This window comes from Magnolia sinica, chromosome 3 (assembly GCF_029962835.1).
Source record: "Magnolia sinica isolate HGM2019 chromosome 3, MsV1, whole genome shotgun sequence".
Taxonomy (NCBI): domain Eukaryota; kingdom Viridiplantae; phylum Streptophyta; class Magnoliopsida; order Magnoliales; family Magnoliaceae; genus Magnolia; species Magnolia sinica.
The window spans coordinates 43165498-43187796 of record NC_080575.1 but is presented as its reverse complement, the minus strand read 5'-3'; the positions used below and the strand labels follow the sequence as shown (position 1 = coordinate 43187796).

The 22299-nt window shown below is 38.8% G+C and overlaps 1 protein-coding gene across 1 annotated transcript in view; it reads right to left on the bottom strand.

Moving 5' to 3' along the window:
• LOC131239855 (quinolinate synthase, chloroplastic) overlaps positions 1-21890 on the bottom strand; it is a 72406-nt gene extending 50516 nt beyond the window's left edge. Inside the window, exons 1-2 of the mRNA XM_058237743.1 lie at positions 20921-21890; positions 9705-9989 (exon numbers count right to left, since the gene is read on the bottom strand). Coding sequence (XP_058093726.1) covers positions 9705-9989; positions 20921-21652 — 1017 coding nt within the window. The 5' untranslated portion in view covers positions 21653-21890. The remainder of the gene's footprint in view (positions 1-9704; positions 9990-20920) is intronic.
• Positions 21891-22299: the final 409 nt, after the last annotated feature.

Sequence of the window (22299 nt, the reverse complement as noted above, 5' to 3'; positions counted from 1 at the left end):
TGGATGATGAGAAGTTGAAGAAAAATATGATTTGGATGGTCTTGGATAGGAAGGGAAGAAAAAAGATAAAGTTTTTTGGAAAAATACCGCTTTTAGATAGAAATGAAGAGAGAATGAAGATGATAAATGGAGACCTCGCACCTTCGTTGAATGGGGAATGGAATCACGCCACACCCAAGCTCCAAATCACATTGAGTATTCTTCAAATCACATGAAGAAAAGAAAACACGACTTTTTTTTTCTTCAAAATAATGGCATTAAGGCTTCACACACCCATCTTTCTCTTTTATAGTCTCAAAAATGCCTTTTTACAAAAAAACGCTCTCAAAGAAGATTCTTAACATAAAGACATTTAATAAATTAAAAGTTGTTCTTACCTCCCTAATCTCAACACAAATATAAAGTATACCAAAAGTAATGAAGCATGTAAACAATCTAAACAACTAAACTATTTCGTGGCGCATGGGGGTCCACGATCAAGATGTCCAATGATGATGATCCAATGTTCCAATCATCGTGTCCACTTAATCCAATAGTCCGATGTGTCTATCAAGCTCCCATATGCAGCCCACGTGCATCTTCTCAGTGTAGGGTTTTCAAATATGCACGAACATACACGTGGGGTCTTCAATGTAGCTAGGAATGTGAATTGGGCCAAGTGGGCCCCATGTAATGGTTGTCTAACCATAAGGAGTCTGGCTCAACCCCCCTCTTCTGGTATGATGCTCAGATGTCCTCATCAATTCCCCTCGGCTGAGTAGATTTCGCCTTTAGCAAAATAAAGCTGCAATGATGCTCGATGAGATCCGGCTCTTGTCATTGAAGCTTTGCCACTGTGATCCATGTACTGTCTGACTTTGGTCTGCCATTCCAGTTGACAAGGTACTCCTGGTAACCTCCATGTCGTGTGGAAACCACTTTTTCATCTAAGGTATCCTCTATCTCCTTTCTTCTTGTAGGTATGGATGGTATGGGTGGTAAAGGTTGAGAAGAAGGGTCCGGTAATGGCCATGGGTAATGGGACAGGTCAAGGGCATCATCATCAAAGTTCATGTGAGGGTTAAGACAAGGCCTATGAAACGGTACAAGATCTTCCACATTAAATGTGAAACTGATACCCGTGTTAGGAGGAAGAACTATCAAGTAAGGATTCGAACCCAGTCTTTTGAAGATTTTATATGCTCCAGCACTACGGGCTTGTAATTTTTTAATAGTTCCCTGTGGAACCTTTTTGGACGTATTCTAATCACGACTTCATCGCCCACAACAAACTCTTTAAACCTATAGTGTGAGTCAGCAATCATTTTGTATGTTTCATTACTTATATTGATTCTTTTTCTAATCTCCACATGCAAGTGATGTATACGTCGTGTAGATGCATGTGTAGACTCTGAAGGCCTATGGAACACTGACATGGGTATGCGATCTATAGGGGTCCTAGGCTCATCTACTTGTCTTTCCAAATCCACTTCCTCCCCAAGACTCGTTTGATTGTGATGAATGTTTGGTAGAGTCAATGCATGAATGTCCAGCACAAGTGTAAGCTCATACAGTATGTCCTCTGGAATAACAATAATGGACTCCTCCAATACCGAACTCACCTCATATGGTAACTCTACTCTACCCTCGGGTGTAACCTCAAGTGGCATCTCCATAAAAACCTTAGGTGTAGCCGCACTTGCCATGTGGGCATACAACGTCAAATCAGTTGTAGTCTCTCTTTCAAACTATTTGGCATTAACTATAGGAAGAGACTCAAGCTGGAGTTTCGTCACACCTTCAAGACCACGTTTCTTGACATCCTCCTTTTCTGAGGTGCTCTTGGGCGGGAGAGGCTTCAAGACAATCATTTTGCCTCCATAGAGGAACGAACACTTATTCAAGCAACCAAACAGTGTTGCGTCCCTGTCATACAAGCAAGGCCTACCCAAAATGATGTAGCCTATATCCATAGGCAAAACATCACACCACAACGTGTCCGTATAGGAACCAAACTGGATGGGAATGAGACAATGCTGATAAACCAGAATCGAAGATGTGTCAACCCATGAGACTCGATAAGGCTGGGGGTGAGGAACGACTAGCATACCTAAGCAGTCCACGGTATGAGCAGATACCACATTGATGCAACTGCCACTATCAATGATCACCTTGCAGTTTTTGCCACCACACTTAGCATAAGTGTGGAAAATTGAATTCCTGCGCCAATCATTACTTTCTACATTTTGGCTTAAGGCGCAGCTGGCACAGTCTCAACTCCTTCAATTTGATCCCCGGCTTGTGATTGGACGTCTTCCTCAGTGTCGGGGTTCGCCTGAAGGGAGGCTTCACGCCGATTGATACGCGCATTGGTCACAGTCAATTGAGTCACGGTGGTCTTATTGTGCGCTTCAATAGCTGTTATACGATTGTTGATAGTGTTAAGCGTCTCGGCAATCTATTATGGATTCATAGTGGGATGTATGCCAAAACCACGTCCTGAACGAGTGGGCATACGCAAGGACATTTTAAATGAAACCTTAGGTCCTAAGACAATGTGATGACAATGATAGTACTAACCTGAACATCACACTAGGTGTTCTGTAACGGTAACAGTGGCTATAATGGCCACCACTATTACCTTTATGATACGGGGCATAACAGCTATTACGGCCCCGTAACGGCCGTCATGGTCTCTCTTTTTTATTTTTTTTATTTTTATTTATTGAAAAACCCCCCACAAAACCTGTATCTGCCCCGTAGTATTGATTAAAAAGTATGAAAAACATGTGTCTGTCCCGTAATAGACCATTACGGGGCTATTATGGCCTTTATAGGGGATGTAACGTACCGTTAACGGCAATTACGGGTCATTTTTTTCCATAACGGTTGTTACAGCCATTACGACCCCGTAACGTGTAACGGTTGCCACCATTACCTTTATGTAATGGCCTTAACGGCCCCTTAACGACCTCTACGGCACACCATGCGCTAGACACACTAACCAAAAAATTCAGTAAGTCGTTATCCTCAAATTTGATATTGAAAATTCAGCAAGATAGTAATCCAAGGGTGCCAAACTGAAAATTCAACACGGGTGTAATCCGAAAATTACAAGCTAAAAATTCAGCAAAGTGATAACTTGAAATTACTATGCTGAAATTTCAGCAATGGTATAAGTGGGGCCGCAAACAAAAAATTCATCAATAAGATATTCCAACAAAAATTCAGCAATATGATCCTATATGCAATCCATACTCTGCTTACCCTAGATGTGACTCTAACCTAGATGCAACGCAAAAATCCTATGCTAAACCTATCCTCTGATACCAAATTTGATGCAGGACAATTAACCACTTACTCTAAAAGCTCGAACTGTTAGAGCATGGCGAATCAATCCCTTTATCTCATAGCCTAGGCCTCACATCTCATGGGTTAGGACCTCGGCCGAACCCCCCTCGTGGGCCCCAAATCACATGAGTACCGCCTCACACGAGCCACCCGCCTCACACGGGCTGCCCACCCCGAGTGTGCCCCTGCATCCCACAGGCAACCCCACTCGAGCCCGGTGTGAAAATGTCGTTGCATTTAATAACCTTTGGTTAGATCCCCTTCCACCCCTTGGTGTTCCTTTATAAAGTCATAATTTATAAAGGAATTCATTTGGGCAATTTTTTCTTATTCGTCATAGCCTCAACCCCCTCAACAATGTGATGGTTCTTCCTCTCAACAATCCTATTTTGCTAAGGCATTCCTCAGTAAGTTAGTTGCCTTTTAACTCCAAATGCTTTTAGAAAAGCATTGAAATCATTATATGCATACTCTCTACAATTATTAGTTCGTAGAATTTTTATTTTTCGATTGAAATAATTTTCCACGAGTGCTTTAAATTATTTAAAGCATTCTAAGTAATTCGGATACAAAGAAAATACATCCGAGCATACCATGAGAACTCATCAATGAAGTATGCATAGTACCTTCACGGCCTGTTTGGATTGAAGATCAGTACATTAATGTAATGGAAAATTGCAATAATTACAAATTCCTTTACCTACCTCTTGAAACATATGCATTTAACTTTGGATTGCCATGTTTGGTTTATCGGTGGTAAAAGCGTAATGATGTGCCTGTTTGGACTCTAGATTTTCGAAGTAATGCAATTGAAAAGCACAATGATTACAAATTCCCTTACCTATCTCTTAAAAAGATATGCATTTAACTAATGATTTTCGTGTTTGGTTTTGTGGTGGTAAAATCATAATAATGGCACTTTTCCATTACATTACTTTAGTAATCCCCAATTAGTATGTATGTGATTTGACTGGGCTTGGCCCCAAACATCACTACGGACAACTTCAAGTGGATAACTGGTTGTGATGACAGGCTATGTGAAAGGACAATGCATCACCTTTGCAAATTCCCATGACTCACCCATGTGATTCCCATCATACTTTATAGGTGGCACATTCCAATGATGAGGCTCTTTTCCTGACATGTCTCTAATTCTATGATGGTTGCAGTCACCCAATCTCATATGTTAGAAATTGGCAACTTCAAAGGAGGAATTCTTAGAAAACAATTCCATCACAAGTGCAAATAATTGACCTACCTTATGAGCAATATTCTACCATCATCCTTCAATAGAATTTCACATCCTCCACCAATTATAACCTTGTAGCCTTGCTCTACAAAAAGTCCTACGCACATGAGATTCTTCCTTAATTTTAGCACATGTAATACATTTTAAAAATGCTTTACATTCCCATTTAAATCTTGCACAGCGATGCTACTCTTACCTTCAACTTCATGGGAAGTGTTATCTCCGGTAATAATACCAGATGGACACGATGTTGGCTCTTTCTTACTAAAGTGATATTGACTTAGTGTCATGCAACACAAGCATGCCTACTCTATAATACCATTCATCTACACCCAATTTTAAAGCTCGCATCATACAAAGTGTTCCTTTGGTCTTTTCTTCAACATCTCTTTTCTTATCTTCAGCAATGTACCTCATCGAATCCACCTATATTGCATAATGCCCATTGTTTTAGGGATAATAGTAGGTGTTTTATTGAATAGTGCCCATATTTTTCATAATTATAACACTTAACTTGATTTTGGCCCATGCCTCTTTGAGAATTTCTTATATTGTTATTATTGTTGAGTGCTCAAGATTGTTGGCGATTTTGGAATTGTTGGTGATTTTAGTGGAAATTTTGAGAATTTCGTCCTGAGCCATGTCCTCTTCCTCTTCCACTGGGTTGACTACGTGTTTGTGAAAACAAAGCATCATTGTTTGTCTTCACCTTTTTAGAGCCACTTTGAACCTCCAATCTCCATCTTTCTAAAAGAGCCTTTTCTTGATATACCACTTCTCCATACACGACTTATTTTTTTGAAGTAACACTCTCATAGCACCAAACACAATTCGTAAATTTTTGGACATAATCACCACTTAAATGTTGTTTTTATCTTGACGTCAATTTCCTCCATTTGATCATATAGATCCATATTTAGGAAAAACTAAAATTAAAATAAATAAATAAACTATCAAGCAATTGTTGCCTTGCTTGATCACCCTCAATACTGCTTCCGAAAATGCCTTCCTAGTGTTGCTCACTTTCTCTTGCACGGTGTGCGATTGATCCCACACATCTTTCACGAAATTCAATTCCCTATCATAGGAAAGAATACCTGATCCACAAGATATTTGAATCACATGTAGAGTCTTCACATTATTCTTCCTCCAATTTGCAAGTCCTGCTTGGGTCATCACCGGTTTGGGGTAGCTACCGTCAACGATATCTCAAATGCCTCGGACCATCAAATAGCTTCGTAGCCACACTTTCCAATTTCCATAGTTCTTCATTCTAAGGACTTCAGGAACAACAACACTCAATGCTTGACATGATCGAGTGCACCAGCGCACACACACACAAAAAAAAATAAACTTCTAAAAGAAATAAACTAACAGAAAGCATCTTAAAACAGCAAAAGAATCATTAAAAAATGATTTTTCAATTTTTAAAAAAGGCCAAAATCGTAAATAGAAAAAAATATAAAAAATATATAAAATGGAACCCCAAATCTGGCACATTAACATGTTCTATATGATTAACACATGACATCATTAAAACAGCAAAAGAATCATTTAAAAATGGTTTTTCGAATTTTCAAAAAAAGGGCCTACCGTCAACGATATCTCAAATGCCTCGGACCATCAAATAGCTTCGTAGCCACACTTTCCAATTTCCATAGTTCTTCCTCCATTTGATCATATAGATCCATATTTAGGAAAAACTAAAATTAAAATAAATAAATAAACTATCAAGCAATTGTTGCCTTGCTTGATCACCCTCAATACTGCTTCCGAAAATGCCTTCCTAGTGTTGCTCACTTTCTCTTGCACGGTGTGCGATTGATCCCACACATCTTTCACGAAATTCAATTCCCTATCATAGGAAAGAATACCTGATCCACAAGATATTTGAATCACATGTAGAGTCTTCACATTATTCTTCCTCCAATTTGCAAGTCCTGCTTGGGTCATCACCGGTCACAAAAAAAAATAAACTTCTAAAAGAAATAAACTAACAGAAAGTGGAAGTAGAAAAACTCAAAACACAACAAATCTACACACTGATGAGGTTCTGATACCATGTACAAAATCATACAAGCAACACTATTGAGAGGAGGGTCTTAGCATCCATGAAGAAAAAGGAAGCAAAAAAAAGAAGAGAGTTGTTTTTTTTTTTTTTTTTTTTGGGAGAGAGAGAGAGAGAGAGAGAGAGAGAGAGAGAGAGAGAGAGAATTTGCATGTGTTGTATACATATTAACCAGCCCTTATATAAAAGAGAGCTCCCTAATTTCCGAACCACTTTCCTAATTTGACTCAATCAAAGCTTGAGTAATAACTATCATAATAGAAATTAGGACTCGGCAATGATTTTCAACACGCACTTTGTTTAACTATAGGAAAGATATTTACTTTTCCATCCGATGGCTTTCTTTCAATTCTTTCTACCATCTTGCCATACATATGCAAATCCAATATGCTTTTGAAGTTGTTTCACTGCAGAAAAACACCATTTTGGTTGTTGCCATTTGAATCTAGCTACCAGAAATTTATTTTACTGCTGGTATTTTCAATTTTCCAGCACTATGAATTTCCAACATGCCTATAAAAAAGAATTTATTTCCAGCAATAAAATAAATTTCTAGCAGCTAGATTCAAAATGCTAGCAACCAAAACAGTTTTTTTCCTTGCATTCAAACAGCTTAAAAAGCATACTGGATTAGCATTATACGACAAGATGTACTGATGGAGAGAAGTCCCCATGTGAAAAAAAATAAATATATTTTTTCTAAATATAATCTGCAAAAGATTGTGGGACGAGGTGATGGAAGAACAATGAAATCAATTTCCAGCAACTAGATTCAAAATGCCAGCGACCAAAATGTTGTTTTTCTGCAGTGAAACAGCTTCAAAAGCATATTGGAATTGCATATGTATGGCAAGATGGATGGGTGGAGAGTAGTCCCGAAGTGAAACAAATATCTTTTAAAGATAATTTGCAAAAAAAAAAAAAAAAATTGTGGGACAAGGTGGTAGAAAGAATTGAAATAAAGTTATCGGATGGTAAAGTAAAAAAATCTTTCATATAGTTGCAAGATGTTGCTAGAACTTCTATTTAGGCTGCTGGAAATTAATGGTGCAGCGGTACTTTGGGTCTACTTCAACACAGGGCAACATCCAATCCCAACCACCAAAGGAGTACAGTAGCGGACCCCACAAGCTTTCCAACTAAAGGACCATCCAATTAACTTGTGGAAACCACGAGACCATCAGATGAGATTTTTAATAATCTGATTGGACTGTGAGGCTCAAGAGTATGGTAAGATGGGTCAAATGGATGAATTGATTGAACTGTGGGACCCACAAGTCCTATGTACAAACCCTATAGCCTATACCATAGGTTGGAATAATTTTAGTAGTCTCAGGATTTCTTTGTTAGTTAATTTCCTTTTTGTGGTAATAATTATTTATCACAATGAAAGGGAAATTTTCTAGGATATAAGACCAGCCATGCTTTATGGGTCAGAATATTGGGCGGTTAAAGAACAACTTGTTCATAGGATGTGTAGCTGAAACAAGGATGTTGAGATAGATGTGTAGCTGAAACAAGGATGTTGAGATGGATGTGTAGCTGAAACGAGGATGATGAGATGGACAAGTGACAAGACAAGAAAGGACAGAAATAGAAATGAATAGATTCAAGGGAACTTATGAGTAATACCGATATGTAATAAGGCGAGTGAAAACATACTTAGACGGTTTGGTCTATGTGCAGCGAACACCAAGAATTGCTCCGGTTAGGAGTTGGTACAAGTCAAAGGCTCTAAAAGGGCAAGGGGAAGGCCCAAAAGGACATGGGTAGAGGTAGTAAGAAAATACTTGATGACCTAGGTCTAACTGAAGGTCTGGCCCTTAATAGAGTGGTATGGCGGAACAGGATTCTTGTAGACGACCGCTAATTGGGATAAGACTTAGAAGATGGTGATGATGATGATGATGATGGTTGTGTTGGATTCACAGAGGCTAATAGCCAATAGAAATTAAGTAGAGATTTAACTCTAATAGCCATGCATATGAATCAACATACATCGACATATTGACTTGACATGAAGTATTAGTTGATTCTAGAGATGGGAAATTCTCTAGGGGCCTGTTTGTTTCATCAATTACATCAGGAAAGTAGAGAAAATGGGTAATGATTACAATTTTCTTTACTTATCTAGCGACATCAACTGCATTTTACTGTAGCGATGGCATTGCTTACATTGTTTGTTTTATCCGGGTAAAATTGTAAACATGGCAATTTTACAATGTAAAACCTGTCTCCTATTATATCTGCATTTGACCCTAGAATTATTTGTCATACTTGTTTTAAAAAATGCTATGATATAGTAATGATGGATTATTTACACACATTAACATGAAAATTCGCGAAACAAATAGGCCCTAGATGTTAGACACTTCTAGAATCCTAGAGGTGAGAATCCTTCATGTCATTCTTTATTGTGGCGAAACCCGCATAATATTTTCCTATTCCTTGTTTCTTTTAGTCCTTTGTTGTATGAATTTGGAGAGCTCAAAGGTGAATCTATAATCTGCCCATCATCCTGGAATCTGAAAATCTGTGAAGAGTACTTCCTTGAGCAACTCTTGGTTTAAAATCAAATCCAGTTGGTATTTAGCTTTGATTTCCATCATATTTGCTAATTTAGCGATAGGACCCACATTATGCATATCCCAGGATAAAAAATAAATAAAGAAGGAGAAAGAAAAACTGGCCACTTATACACTACATGTAAATATTCAAACTTGAAATTGATTGGGTCCATCAATCCTTTGATCGTCTGTTCAACCTTGCCCCATGCCCAGGTCCATTAAAAGCCATCTACTCAACAGTATATGCAATCCTGTTGCAATGTCCTGCCAGTGTGTTTCTAATGTGTTCATAGATAGCTCAGATCCAAAATCCAGGTGATACTCCTGGATTAGCAGTTGAGAGGGCCTTAGATACACCATGTGAGTGCTTATAAATGCAATTTGATATGCATAGTAAAATCCCAAGAAAAACATGTATGAGAAGCCAAACATAACTTTAGAACGGAAGCCTAATAAAGAATGGAAACCATGAACAAGAAGCCAGACGTACCTTTTCAAAGCCAGCCTGATCAAGAATTGCACGCACATTTTCTGACATGAAATCTACGCCAAGAACTGTGATATATTGACATCCAGCTTCTGCCATCTTGACAGCCATATCAGCCATAATCAAGGAATCAGATATATAGATGTGAGGCCACTGCTTCTTTGCAGCAGTTAAGACACCTTGGACCTCTGGGTCCATATAAAAATGTGCAACAATGCCAATTCTCTTCTCCTTAAGCAAATTGACGAGTTCTTTAACCTTTAACTCATCAGGGAACAAAAACTTTGCCTGCAAGTACACTATAAGGGAACTTAGGATTCTCATACATGCATGAAATTGGTGCAAGTTGCATAGCAGAAATAATCTTATAAGCAGAGAAGCAGAGATGATAAATGTCTTAACATATAAAAGCATGAAATTTAATTGAGTTACAATACAATAAATATAATAAGATTTCCTCTTTTGGCAGAGATCAGAGACTATAGCTGTTACAATATCTATGCCATGCATGGTAAATGTTCAGCCAGCTCCTATAACAGATGCATTTCGTAAGTTACTAAACTCACGGAGCAGCATCAAGAATGAAAGTGAAATATCAAGGCAACAGAAAACATCAAAGAGAAACATTCATACTGTGTTTTTCTGCAAACATCTCAATTAGTGAACAAAAGTCACATACTTCAGAATGGGTTTTGCAAACAGCAACCTTCTTGAATGGGGATCGCTTTTCCATTGAGTTATCTGGGATATCCATGATGACGTCTACAAGGTAGAGTATGGTGTATGCATATTGCCACAGTTAACTAAATTATAGTGGGCCATCTGCCACTTTCATGGCATACAGAGTGCCAAACATTTCTTTCTTTTTTTTTTAACCATCCATTTAATGACCACCCATTGGATGGTCAGGATCATCCCATCAGCAGGATTTCCTGACCATGATACATCCAATATGGACCCAGATTTTGGCTGGCCTCATTGATCTGCATGTATTTGGTGGATAAGTTGACACAACTTAGTAAAATGTGGGAAACATACACTACAATCATGTGTTGTATACAACTTCTGCATGATACTAGCAGGATTTGAGCTGAGAAGGATATAACTCGGTTTCAATCGATAGAAAGGCACAATCCTCCCATAAACAACCACATTATGTACTCAATTTTGAAGACAAGATCAACAGGCACACTGCTGATCAACCTGCTACAGAAACTTTGTCCACAGCTATGCTCCAATAGCAATTGCAAGTTGCTCCCCACTTCACTCCAAAAGGTTTTCTTGCAATTAACAGTCTGTAGACTCTGTACCTTAAAAGCCAGACTGCTCTACCTTTGTAACACTCCTGATTCATGAATCCCTCTGCTGGAAGTGGCTCACCAAACGATGGGTCTTGAGACCTTAAGAATCAACCACAACAGCTTACAGAAATTGCCCTTTCAAGAGCTATTCCAAGAAAAAACACATGGGTCTTGAGCAAGGTATTCCAAAATGGTTACATAACAGTAACGGTTACAAGGTCATAATGGCCATTATGGAAAAATTGACCTGTAACAGCCTGTAATGGGGCCCCAATACATACATGCATACATACATACATACATACATACACATATATATAGGAAAATGGTACTATGAGGTCGACCTCATGGGAACTTCCCATGAGGTCAAGTTGTGTGGGCCCCACTGTGATGTGTGTCGAACATCTACCCCATCAGTCAGATGCGCCATTCCATGGTGGGACACAGGCTTAAAAATCAAGTCAATCCATGACTTGGGTGGGCCACACCATATACAACAGCTGAGAGGGGTTACCGTCCCATTAAAACACTTATAATCATTTATTGGGCCCACCGAAATGTGGTTCACAAATCCAGACCATCCATTGTGTGTTTCCCACTTGGATGAGGGGTCAAACCAAGTTTCAACCGCATCCAAAACTCAAGTGGGCCCCACCAAGTACTTTTATATGTTTTAGGCATGTCTTCGCATGATTTTAGATGGCATGGCCCACTTGAGTTCCGTATACGGCTGGTTTTTGGGATATCCCATAACCTAGAGGGGACTCATCAAATGCACGGTGTTGATGTTCGACACAGCACGGTGGGGCCCACACAGCTTGACCTCATGGGAAGTTCCCATGAGGTCATCCTTATAGTACCGTGTGTATATATATACACCCATATGTAACGGTAACCATGGTAGCCATTATCGCCACCAATGGAAGTTCCCCAAATGGTATTCACGTATTTTTGGGCCTCTTTGATGATCTCCCTTCATCTAAAAATCTACATCTCTCAAAAACAATTGACTATTGTTGATACGGACATCAGTGGTGCAACATTTAGAGTGTACCAAAGGAAGAGGTGTCGCCAATAGAGTACCGGAACGGAGGAGTTGATGTGGATGGACGTTGGGTCCATCGGACCCATTTTCTAACGCGCTACAAGTGCAGAAGCGGCATGATCGCACCCTGACCATAGATCCATAGGTCGGATTTCACACCCTACCACACGGGTGTTTTAGTTTTAGGCTTTTTTTTGTTCTTTTCCTTATTTCAGAGTCTTTATTACACTTTCTTTACTTTTCGTCTTTTTTTTCTTATTTTTCTTGTTTTCAGGGGCGTTAGTGCACTTTTACTTTTTCCATAGCTTATATATACATTGTGAGAAACCCTATTTTCATTATTATTGAATGAATAGAAATTCGTCTTTTTTCTTCCTCTTTATTCAAGAGATTAGGGTTTCAGGATTGGCCCTTGGGTGTTGAGGATTTCACCCCAATTTCAGGTTTCCTTTTTTCTAGATCTTCGAGGTGCAATAAATGTAAGAATCATATTCCTTCTTTTCTTTTGATGATAAAAGGACTCGTACTTTCTTCATCTCGAACCATTCCTTCTTCACCCCTTTCGTTCCTCTCTGAATACCCCTTTCTAGTTTGAACGGAAAAGAGGGATGGTTAGTCAGTAGAATCAGATCCAAACTTGACCGTGGACTGACTTATGCTAGATCTAGGATATCCTCATATCCCTAGATCCTCCATTTTTACTGTTTACGTCATCTTATGCTAAGGGGCATGATCCTGACGGAATAACCTCATATTTGTGTTGAGATTTACCTAATCCCTTTAATTGGAAACGGTTAGTTAATTGGTGTATTTATTTGAATATTCTTTAATTTGATTATACATGCATCTAGAGTTGATCATCACATGTCCCTGCATCAATTGTCCTATGATTCCTGGCTATGAAGATTGACAAACTATAATGATTCCCTGGCTAATTTCTTCAAAAGTTCAAGAGGCATCTGCCAAGGGGCTGCCCACTTGCTTATTTTATTTATCTTAGTTGTGGAAGGTCTTAGCAGGTTGGTTTTGAAAGTAAAATAGTGCAAAATGAAGGTTGTTTTGAAAGGATAAAGAGGACCAATCTATGAAATGGAGGAGAAAGCATACACGAGGAATGGAGAAAAGTGGTGCATCAGAAGAAGGGAACAGTCAGGCAACTGAAGACGGGTGACTCTCTAGTCTCTCCGTTCTCAACTTTCTGAACAGAATCACCCACCTGGAATCGTTAAAGCTTGTTTAAGGAAGTGGGGTAATTAGGGATCACTACATCGCAAGACAGGAGTCGAGAAAAATAAGAGGGTTTATTTGTCAAAATCAGACAGAAGGGGAAGCCCCAAAAGGAATTGGGATCATTAACAACAGATAATTATCAAAGGATTCTATGGGTCAACACAAAATCAGCACGATATGGCCCATAAGCAAGGAACAAGCAACCTCCTTGTCAAGAGAGACAGACACACAAACACACAAAGAGTGACCAAAAAGGACAAGAGAGCCTTATCGACAGGCCAGCTCAGCGACAAAAACAAGCAGTTCAGCTAGGAGGATGAGGTAGACCTCATACTGAGACATGGTCATTCATAGGAAGGGATAGGCACAAGAAGAAGCTTGGTTGGAGAGGCAAAAGTGGTCTTGGTGCAATAAGGTGAACAAAGGGATAGGAGTTGGGAGGAGTTAGCTCGTAATTCTAGCTTGCAGCAACTATTCCAAGGAGGTGGAAGATTGGATCAATAGATTCAATACCCAATAGGGCTTTGGGACCTTTGAAATAGTGTCTAAAAGATTGAGAAAGGAGTTAGTGTGGCTAAAATGGACTCTATACAGGATGTGGAGATGGTGGTAGGAGGATACTTCTTCAATGCCCTTATATGCAAGCTCAAAATATAGCAACCATTGGTGGGCAGTAGAGAAAATTCAAAATGGGTCCAGTCCGTGCTTCACTCCCATTGTTGTTAATGAAGGTTTGGTCATGCCTGGGAGAATTAAGGCAATGGATTACACTGTGGGAGAATAGACTAGTATAAGTTATAGTGAGTGTGGAGAGAACAAAAAGTATCCAACCTATTTTTGTCGTTTCCGTGCTTCAAAAACTACATCTTCCTTAAATGTCATGCCCCCAACTCCGGAACCATGGTTAAGGCTAACCCAAGCCTCGGGTTAAGGGACATGACTGCAGTTAAAGCATTAAACATTCAGCAATCATTATTCACACTCATACATTCACACATTCAACCACAAGTAATATAAGGAGGAATCCGAAAAACTTTATTGAAATTCAATAATAATTATTCATTGTTCCACAATTATCATTAACAATCCCAAGAAAATTAAAATAAAATGTCTAATCCTCATGATAACAATCAATTCTAGCTAAAGCAACTCGTCTATGTTGCATGTGTCATCAGGCAAACTCCTACGAACTGCTACCAGCTCTTTAGTTTTGATTTTCTCAATTGAATGGTATGAGCTATCTATAGCCTAGTGAGATAGTTCTGAATACAAGAATCTAAAACAACCACAGATAGGATGCCAATATATAGAGAGTTAGCTATCTATAGCCTAGTGAGATAGTTCTGAATACAAGACCAAAGAGATAGGATGCCAATATATAGAGAGTTATGTGCAAGAAGTACTGATGCATGCTCAATTTCACAAGTCAAATATAGTTGTCATTATGAATGTCAAAGCCAATTCTTCTCCAATTAGCTAAAATTCTCTACTCATCACTGCATAGAAAGTCACCATCCCCCTCAGAAAGTTACTCATCACTCATCCCTCTTACAAAGTCACTCATTACTCATCCCTCTTAGAAAGTCACTCATCACTCATCCCTCTCAGAAAGTCACTCATCACTCATCTCATGGGACCTCCAGAGGGCAATGGCCACCTACTAGATCGCAAGGGAAAAACCCCATGTGGTACCACTAGGACCAAGGATTCTTCTCCAATTAGCCAAAATTCTCTACTCATCACTGCATAGAAAGTCACCATCCCCCTCAGAAAGTTACTCATCACTCATCCCTCTTAGAAAGTCACTCATCACTCATCCCTCTCAGAAAGTCACTCATCACTCATCTCATGGGACCTCCAAAGGGCAATGGCCACCTACTAGATCGCAAGGGAAAAACACCATGTGGTACCACTAGGACCAAGGATTCTCAACCCAAGGGACCCCTCAGTTCCCCTCTATTTCCATTCACTCATCACCTCTCATGATCTCTCATCACTTAGAATCATCCTCACTTTCACTCAATTTAGAGCTGTATGTATGCAATAACATTTCAAAAACTTTCCAAAAATAGAATCTTACAAAGAAGTAACTTTCTAAATAAAAAATCATTTCAAAGGTAAAACAGTTATAAATTACAACTTGTCTTGGTTTTAGAACCACTCACTAATATATTTTCACATACATATATGACACGTCCATCAAAATCCTTTGAGTGTTCTTTGCAATTCCCTAACTTTTTACTCTTTCCTTTTCTTAGGGGTCAGCTTAAGAAGGTGAGATCCTTTTTTTAGTGATCTCATCCTTCCATTCTATTTCAGGAAACTTTCTATAAATAAACATTTATATTTGATAACCTTCCCATTATAAAATTTCCCTAATATAACCTCATTTGGGTGAAATGGAATGGATCAACTATCAACAAAGTGGGGTCCTCAAAGCTACCCTACCCTAACCTTGATTGCATTAATGGTCCATTTAGCGTGTAACTTTTAAAAGTCTATTTGGGTAATTAAAGTTAATTTATTAAGTTTATCACTTGCATGAACAGCTCCTATGTCCAAGTGAGTCTAGGTTAAGTCTTCTAGCGATCGGGTTTGCAAGGTCATTGAAAAATGTAGCTGTTTTAATTATCTCACAAGTTCAATATATTAACTTATACTTATGGTCCGCTTATCATAATCGTCACATCTAGTGTAATAAAGTGACACGGATCTTAGAATAGTCCATTGGGCCTTTAGGCTCCCACTAGAAAGATGATCCAAGACTATAGGTTAACTCCATTTATATGGGTTTTCCATAAATGAAGCTCGAGTGGACCCCGCATGTGATTTATTTGAGGCAGTCATAATCCCACTTGCTAAGTACTCCACTTGAGTAGGGAAAATCTCGTGGGTCCACCTAAAGCCCAATACTACGGTCCAAAAAGGTCAATAATTTCAACGGTTACAACTTAGAGATCGAAATATAGCATAGTTAAGGGATTTTCAAGCTACCCACCTCGTACTTGCGAGATTTACATCCAGGATCATTGGGGCATCGGTGTGTCTCACTTTTGTGCCAAGTCACATCAGCAAGTACAATATATGAACAAGATCTCATGGTTTTGTATTATACGGGTTAAACTTACCAAAAAAAAAAGCCTGCTAAAAGAACAATTTTTAGCCCAGTCCAAAATTGAGTTTGTTGGGAGTTTTAGGGCCATTAGTGGGCCCCATTTTGGACCAAGAGGGGTGTCCACAACTAGGCCCAAAATCACATTATACTGGGTTAGAACCGGTTTCTACCTATTTTCAATGGTGGTTGTAAGTAGACTCCACCCATATGATTGAAACTGTATTTTATGGTCCACTTATCTTTACTCAGGGCAATTATGGTAAGAATCACAATGATCAAGTAGGCCCCACATAGGTCCCCAATATACCTGAGAACACAATTTTAGTAAAGAAATCAATTTCAACAATTTTACAACAAGCTTATGTCAAAGAGCCATTTTAGAGAAAGTATAAAGGGATAGATTTCCCGTGATCGAAGGGGTCCCTGGTGGCCCCACAACCGTCCTACCGTATGAACTTAAGGCTGTTATACGCCGCCTGCATAGGGGACCCAAACCAGTCCCAAACTGGTCCACGATTGGGACAGTGATTGGGGCCCATACACTGTCCACTTTGGATAGCGTGGCCTCCCACTCTCAGTCCACTTTGGGACCGTGGTCCCTGTCACTTTTTGGGTTGATGATGGGCCCCACTTCAGCCCTCATGCAGTCCGGTAATACCAATAATGCGGTTTTGTGTAAAACACTCCAAACCAATGGATTTACATGTAGATTCTTAAGCATTTGTTTTCTTGGGCGTAAAGCCATCATCTAAACACATCCAAGGGTATAGATCGAGCTTTGGATGATCCCAAAACAATGATTTCATAGGCCAGCCCTTAAATCACAAAGTTTGAGAAACAGATAGTAGTTTTAAGATTACATCTACGGTTGATTTTCAAAGATAAAAAGAAAAGAAACCCACTTGCCAATCCAAGGGCTGAGCCAAGAATCCAGACCCCACGTGATCAACGAAGTGGATTTGCACTCCTCTCTCTCTCTCTCTCTCTCTCTCTCACACACACACACACACACATTGGGGGGTTCGCGTCTCCCCATGCATGGGGGCGTGAACCCTCTTATAGAAGTTTCTTCCCTCTCATTCCCTCCCATAGTCTTGTAATAATGAGTTTTTCTTTACTAATTTTAGAGAAATCTTAATTTTCTCCAGCTCACTAGTCACTACAACAAGTCTAGTAGTCCACAGAATTCACTACAAAAGTACAAAGCTGACTACAAAAGTACAAGTTACACAACTAGTTCACTACAAAAGTACACACAACTCAGTAGAAAAGTACAAGTTAAACAACTCACTACAAAAGTACAAGTTACAATACAACCCCAAATCCCTAATCCCCATACTACTTATAGTCTAAAATCTAAATAAATCAAGCTTTCCTACTCTACCAAATTATAAACACATAAATAAATCAGATCAATTAAAAAGATCATTTTGATCTAATTTCTATTAACTGTCCAATATTCAACTGAAAGTTTTAAAAAAATAAAATCGAATAAAAGTATAGAAAGGCATTCACACAACTGATCTAATGCATGTAACTGTATGTACAATCACCGCATGTATTACAACCATAAACCATTGAATTTGAAAAAAAAAAAAAAAAATTTAAATTAAAAAAGGAATTTTTTCTAATTTTTTTAAAACTAACACTATTCATTCCAATATTCAACTGAAATTTAAAATATATAAAAAAATCAACTAAAAAATATAAGGCATTCAAAAATTGAACTAATGCATGTGATTGTATATGCAATCATTGTACATGTTGAAATTTCAACCATAAACCATCAAATTCAAAGAAAAAAAAAAAAAAAAAAACCATTTTCTTTTTTTTTTTTAAACGGTCAATATTCATTCCAAGATTCAACCAAAATTTATTTATTTTTTTTAAAAAAAGGATTAAAAATATAAGAAGGCATTCAAAGTTTCAAACACCTGATCTAATGCATGAGATTGTATTCGAACCATTGTACATGTATTCGAACCATAAACCATCAAATTTGGAAATTAAAAAAAAAACATTTTTTCTTTTTTGTTTTTAAACTGTCAATATTCATTCCAATATTCCCGAAATTTTTTTAAAAAAAAAAAAAATGAATAAAAATATTAAAGGCATTCCAACAACTTATTTAATGCATTTGATTATACATCCAATCATTATACAGGTATTCCAACCATAAACAATCAAATTCGAAAACGAAACAAAAAAAAGAAGCCATTTTTTCTAATTTTTAGAAACTGTCGCTATTCATTCCAATATTCAAGAAAAAAAAATTTTAAATCAATTAAAAATATAAAAAGGCTTCCAAACAACTAATCTAATGCATGTGATTGTATATGCAATCATTGTACATGTATTCCAAGCATAAACCATTGAATTCGGGGAAAGGAAAAAAAACATTTATCCTAAAAACTATCACTATTCATTCCAATACTGAATTGAGATTGAAAAAAAAAAAAAAATCAATTAAAAATATAAAAAGGCATTCAAAATTCAAATAACCAACTACTGTAGATGATTGTAAATGCAAATCATTATACATGTATTCCAATCATAAACCATCAAATTCAAAAAAAAAAAAACTATTTTCTATTTTTTTTAATTGTCAATATTCATTCCGAAATTCAACCGAAATTAAAAATATATAAAGGCATTCAAACAACTGATCAAATGCATATGATTCTAAATGCAATCATTCTACATGTATCTGAACAATAAAAAATCAAAATCGAAAAAAAAATAAAAATAAAAATTACCCATCTTTTTTTTTGTAAAAAACAACATATTTACCAACACTCTGGGAAACTCAAATAACGAAGAAATGTGGAATTTCAACCCAAAACAGCCACCTTTATATATATATATATATATATATATATATATATATATATATATATATATATATATATATATATATATATATAAGGAAATGGTACTGTGAGGTTGACCTGAGGTCGAGTTGTGTGGGCCCCAACCATGATGTGTGTCGAACATCAACACTGTGCATTTGATGGGTCCCCTTTAGGTAATGCGATATCCCAAAAATTAGCCGTATACGGAAGTCCGGTGGGCTATACCATCTAAAATCATGTGAAGACATGCCTAAAATATAAAAAAGCAGGTGGTGGGGTCCACCTGAGTTTTGGATGCGGCCAAAACTAGGTCTAACCCCTCATCCAAGTGGGACTGTGGGACACACAATGGATAGTCTGGATTTGTGAACCACATCTCAGTGGGCCCAGTAAATGATTATAAATGTTTTAATGGAAGGGTAACCCCCCTCAATTGTTGTATGTAGTGTGGCCCACCCAAGTCATGGATTGACTTGATTTTTAAGCCCGTGGCCCACCATGGAATGTTGCATCTAACTAATGGGGTAGATGTTCAACATACATCATGCTAGGGCCCACACAGTTCAACCTCATGGGAAGTTCCCATGAGGTCGACCTCATATATATATATATATATATATATATATGAAAAGTTGTAGTTTTTGGACCGTTACGGGGTGTATGGCCGTTACAACCATAATTTTGTTATTTATTGATACATAACGGCGATTACACATCCACTATGGGACATCTAACCCATTTGTGATTTAGGTGGACCACACGATTGGAAACAGTGTAAAGGGCAAAGCTCACCCTCCGAACTGTTTCCTTAGTGTGGCCCACCTAAATCACAAGTAGGCTTGATTTTTGGGCCTAAGCCTAAGTTTTGGTGTGGCATCTAATGGTTAGAGTGAATTTCATACAATCATCATGGTGGCCCTTTAAAAATCAAGGGTAGATGTCTCCCTCAAAATTGTTTCCCCTTTGATGTGGCCCGCCTGGATCACAAGTCAGCCTGATTTTTTGGCCTTGGGCCTACACATTGAATGGTCGAAGTGGATTTCACATACATATCACTATACAGATAAATAGAGGTCGAGCTCTCTGGGCCCCACCGTGATATGTGTTGGACATCTACATTGTGCATTTGATGGGTCCCCTCTAGATTGTGGGATGTCCCAAAAATGAACCGCATCCGGAACTCAAGTGGGCCACACCATCCGAAACTATGTGAAATCATACCTAAAAGATCTAAAAGCACTTGGTAGGGCCCACCTGAGGCAAACTCTCATCCAAGTGGGACACACAAACAGATGGGCTGGATGTCTGAACCGCGTCTCAACGGGCCCTAAAAACAATCAGGAAGGTTTCAATGGTTGGGCATCCACTCTCAGCTGCTGTTAGTGGTGTGGCCCATCTAAGTCATGGTTCAGCCTTATTTTGGAAGGGTGCATCAAATGCACAGTGTGTCTGTCCAACACGTCATGGTAGGGCCCACAGAGCTTGACCTCATTGGAAGCTCACATGACACATGGGCCCACAGAGCTCTACCTCATTGGAACCTCCCATGAGACACGTATGTATGTATACACATATTTATATACAAATATGTATGTAAGAATGTATGTATGTATGTATGTATAAAGAAATAACCAATACAGACATACGAATGGAATAGAAAGACAGATTTTGCTAACCTGAGCTTCGGCATAGCTCCCCTTGGCATGAATTTCATCAGCAGTGATAATCAATGACGGGAATGGCTCCAAAGGCTGCTTACCCTCCCTCTCCGCTATTATCGCTTTCGTCCTTTTCTGCATACTAATTAAAACATTGTGCCACGTATTCACCCTGGAGTGCGCTCGTCCTGGCAATCCGACATTCAGTTCCCCCAAATCCTCTGTCCTCAACCCCAACACCTCCTCTGGGCTCGCCCCATCCAGAACCCAAACCAGGCAGGAGCAGAACCCTTTGGTGATCTCTGAATCACTGTCAGCCGAGAAGCGCATCCGGCCACTGGTGTCCATGTGTACCGAGAGCCAGACCTGGGCGGTGCAGCCCATGACGCGGTTGGACGGGATGCGGTCAGCATCGGAGAAGGGTGGGAGCAAGGTAGCATAGTCAAGGAGGCGCTTGACACGGTCAAGGGGTTCGGAGAGGGACTGGAATTCGGAGACGAGATGCTGGAGTTTCAAGGAAGGGACTTCGGAGACATCCGACGGGGTTTCGGTGGCGGCGGAGTGGGAAATGGAGGAGCTAGGACTTCGGTGGCTTGACTTGAGGGAAGACCATGGGCTAGGGTTAGGGTTGTGAGCGCATTTTAGCATGTTGAGGAAAGTTCTTTTAAAAAGAGGAGCAGATTTCAGGTTAGGATTTGGGAGTCTGAAGAAACGAGAAGAAGCTGTTGTTGCTGATGTTACAGAATCCATTTAGTTGAAATTTTATTTTTTCTTCTTTTTTGAAACTGTCTTTTAAGTTTTAATGTTTTCACTCTTTTCTAGGGTTTGTTATGAGGTGGGAATGGAGAGAAAGTGGAGGAAGAGGCATAGAGAGACTCGGATGGGGGAAGGGGTAGCCGTTAACTTGAGCTAGTAAAGTGCCGATCCTTAAACGACGCACCACGTAAATGGATATCCTGAAATGGAGAAGGAGTTCGGAGATGCAAAAGCTCAACCTAGAATTTATAGCCCGTTGTGCTTTTCAAAAACAGTTTTCAATATGCTACCACGTACGTGCCACCAGCAAATGTCCAGTGCTCGATGCTCTGCTGGACCTACCATAATGTATGTGTTTCATCCACACTGTTCATCCATTTTTCCAGATCATTTTACGGTGTGATACTAAAAATGAGATAGATACAAATCTCAGGTATAACACATCACTGAAAATAGCATTAATTAAACACGTACCATTAAAAACTTTCCTTGGCACAAAAGTTTTGGATCGTGCTCATATTTGTTTTTTACGCAATATCCATATAATCAACAGGTTGGATGTTAAATAAACATTACAGTAGGCCTTAGGAGATTTTTAATGGTGGACATTCAATGACTTCTGTTTTGCTATGGTGTGGCCC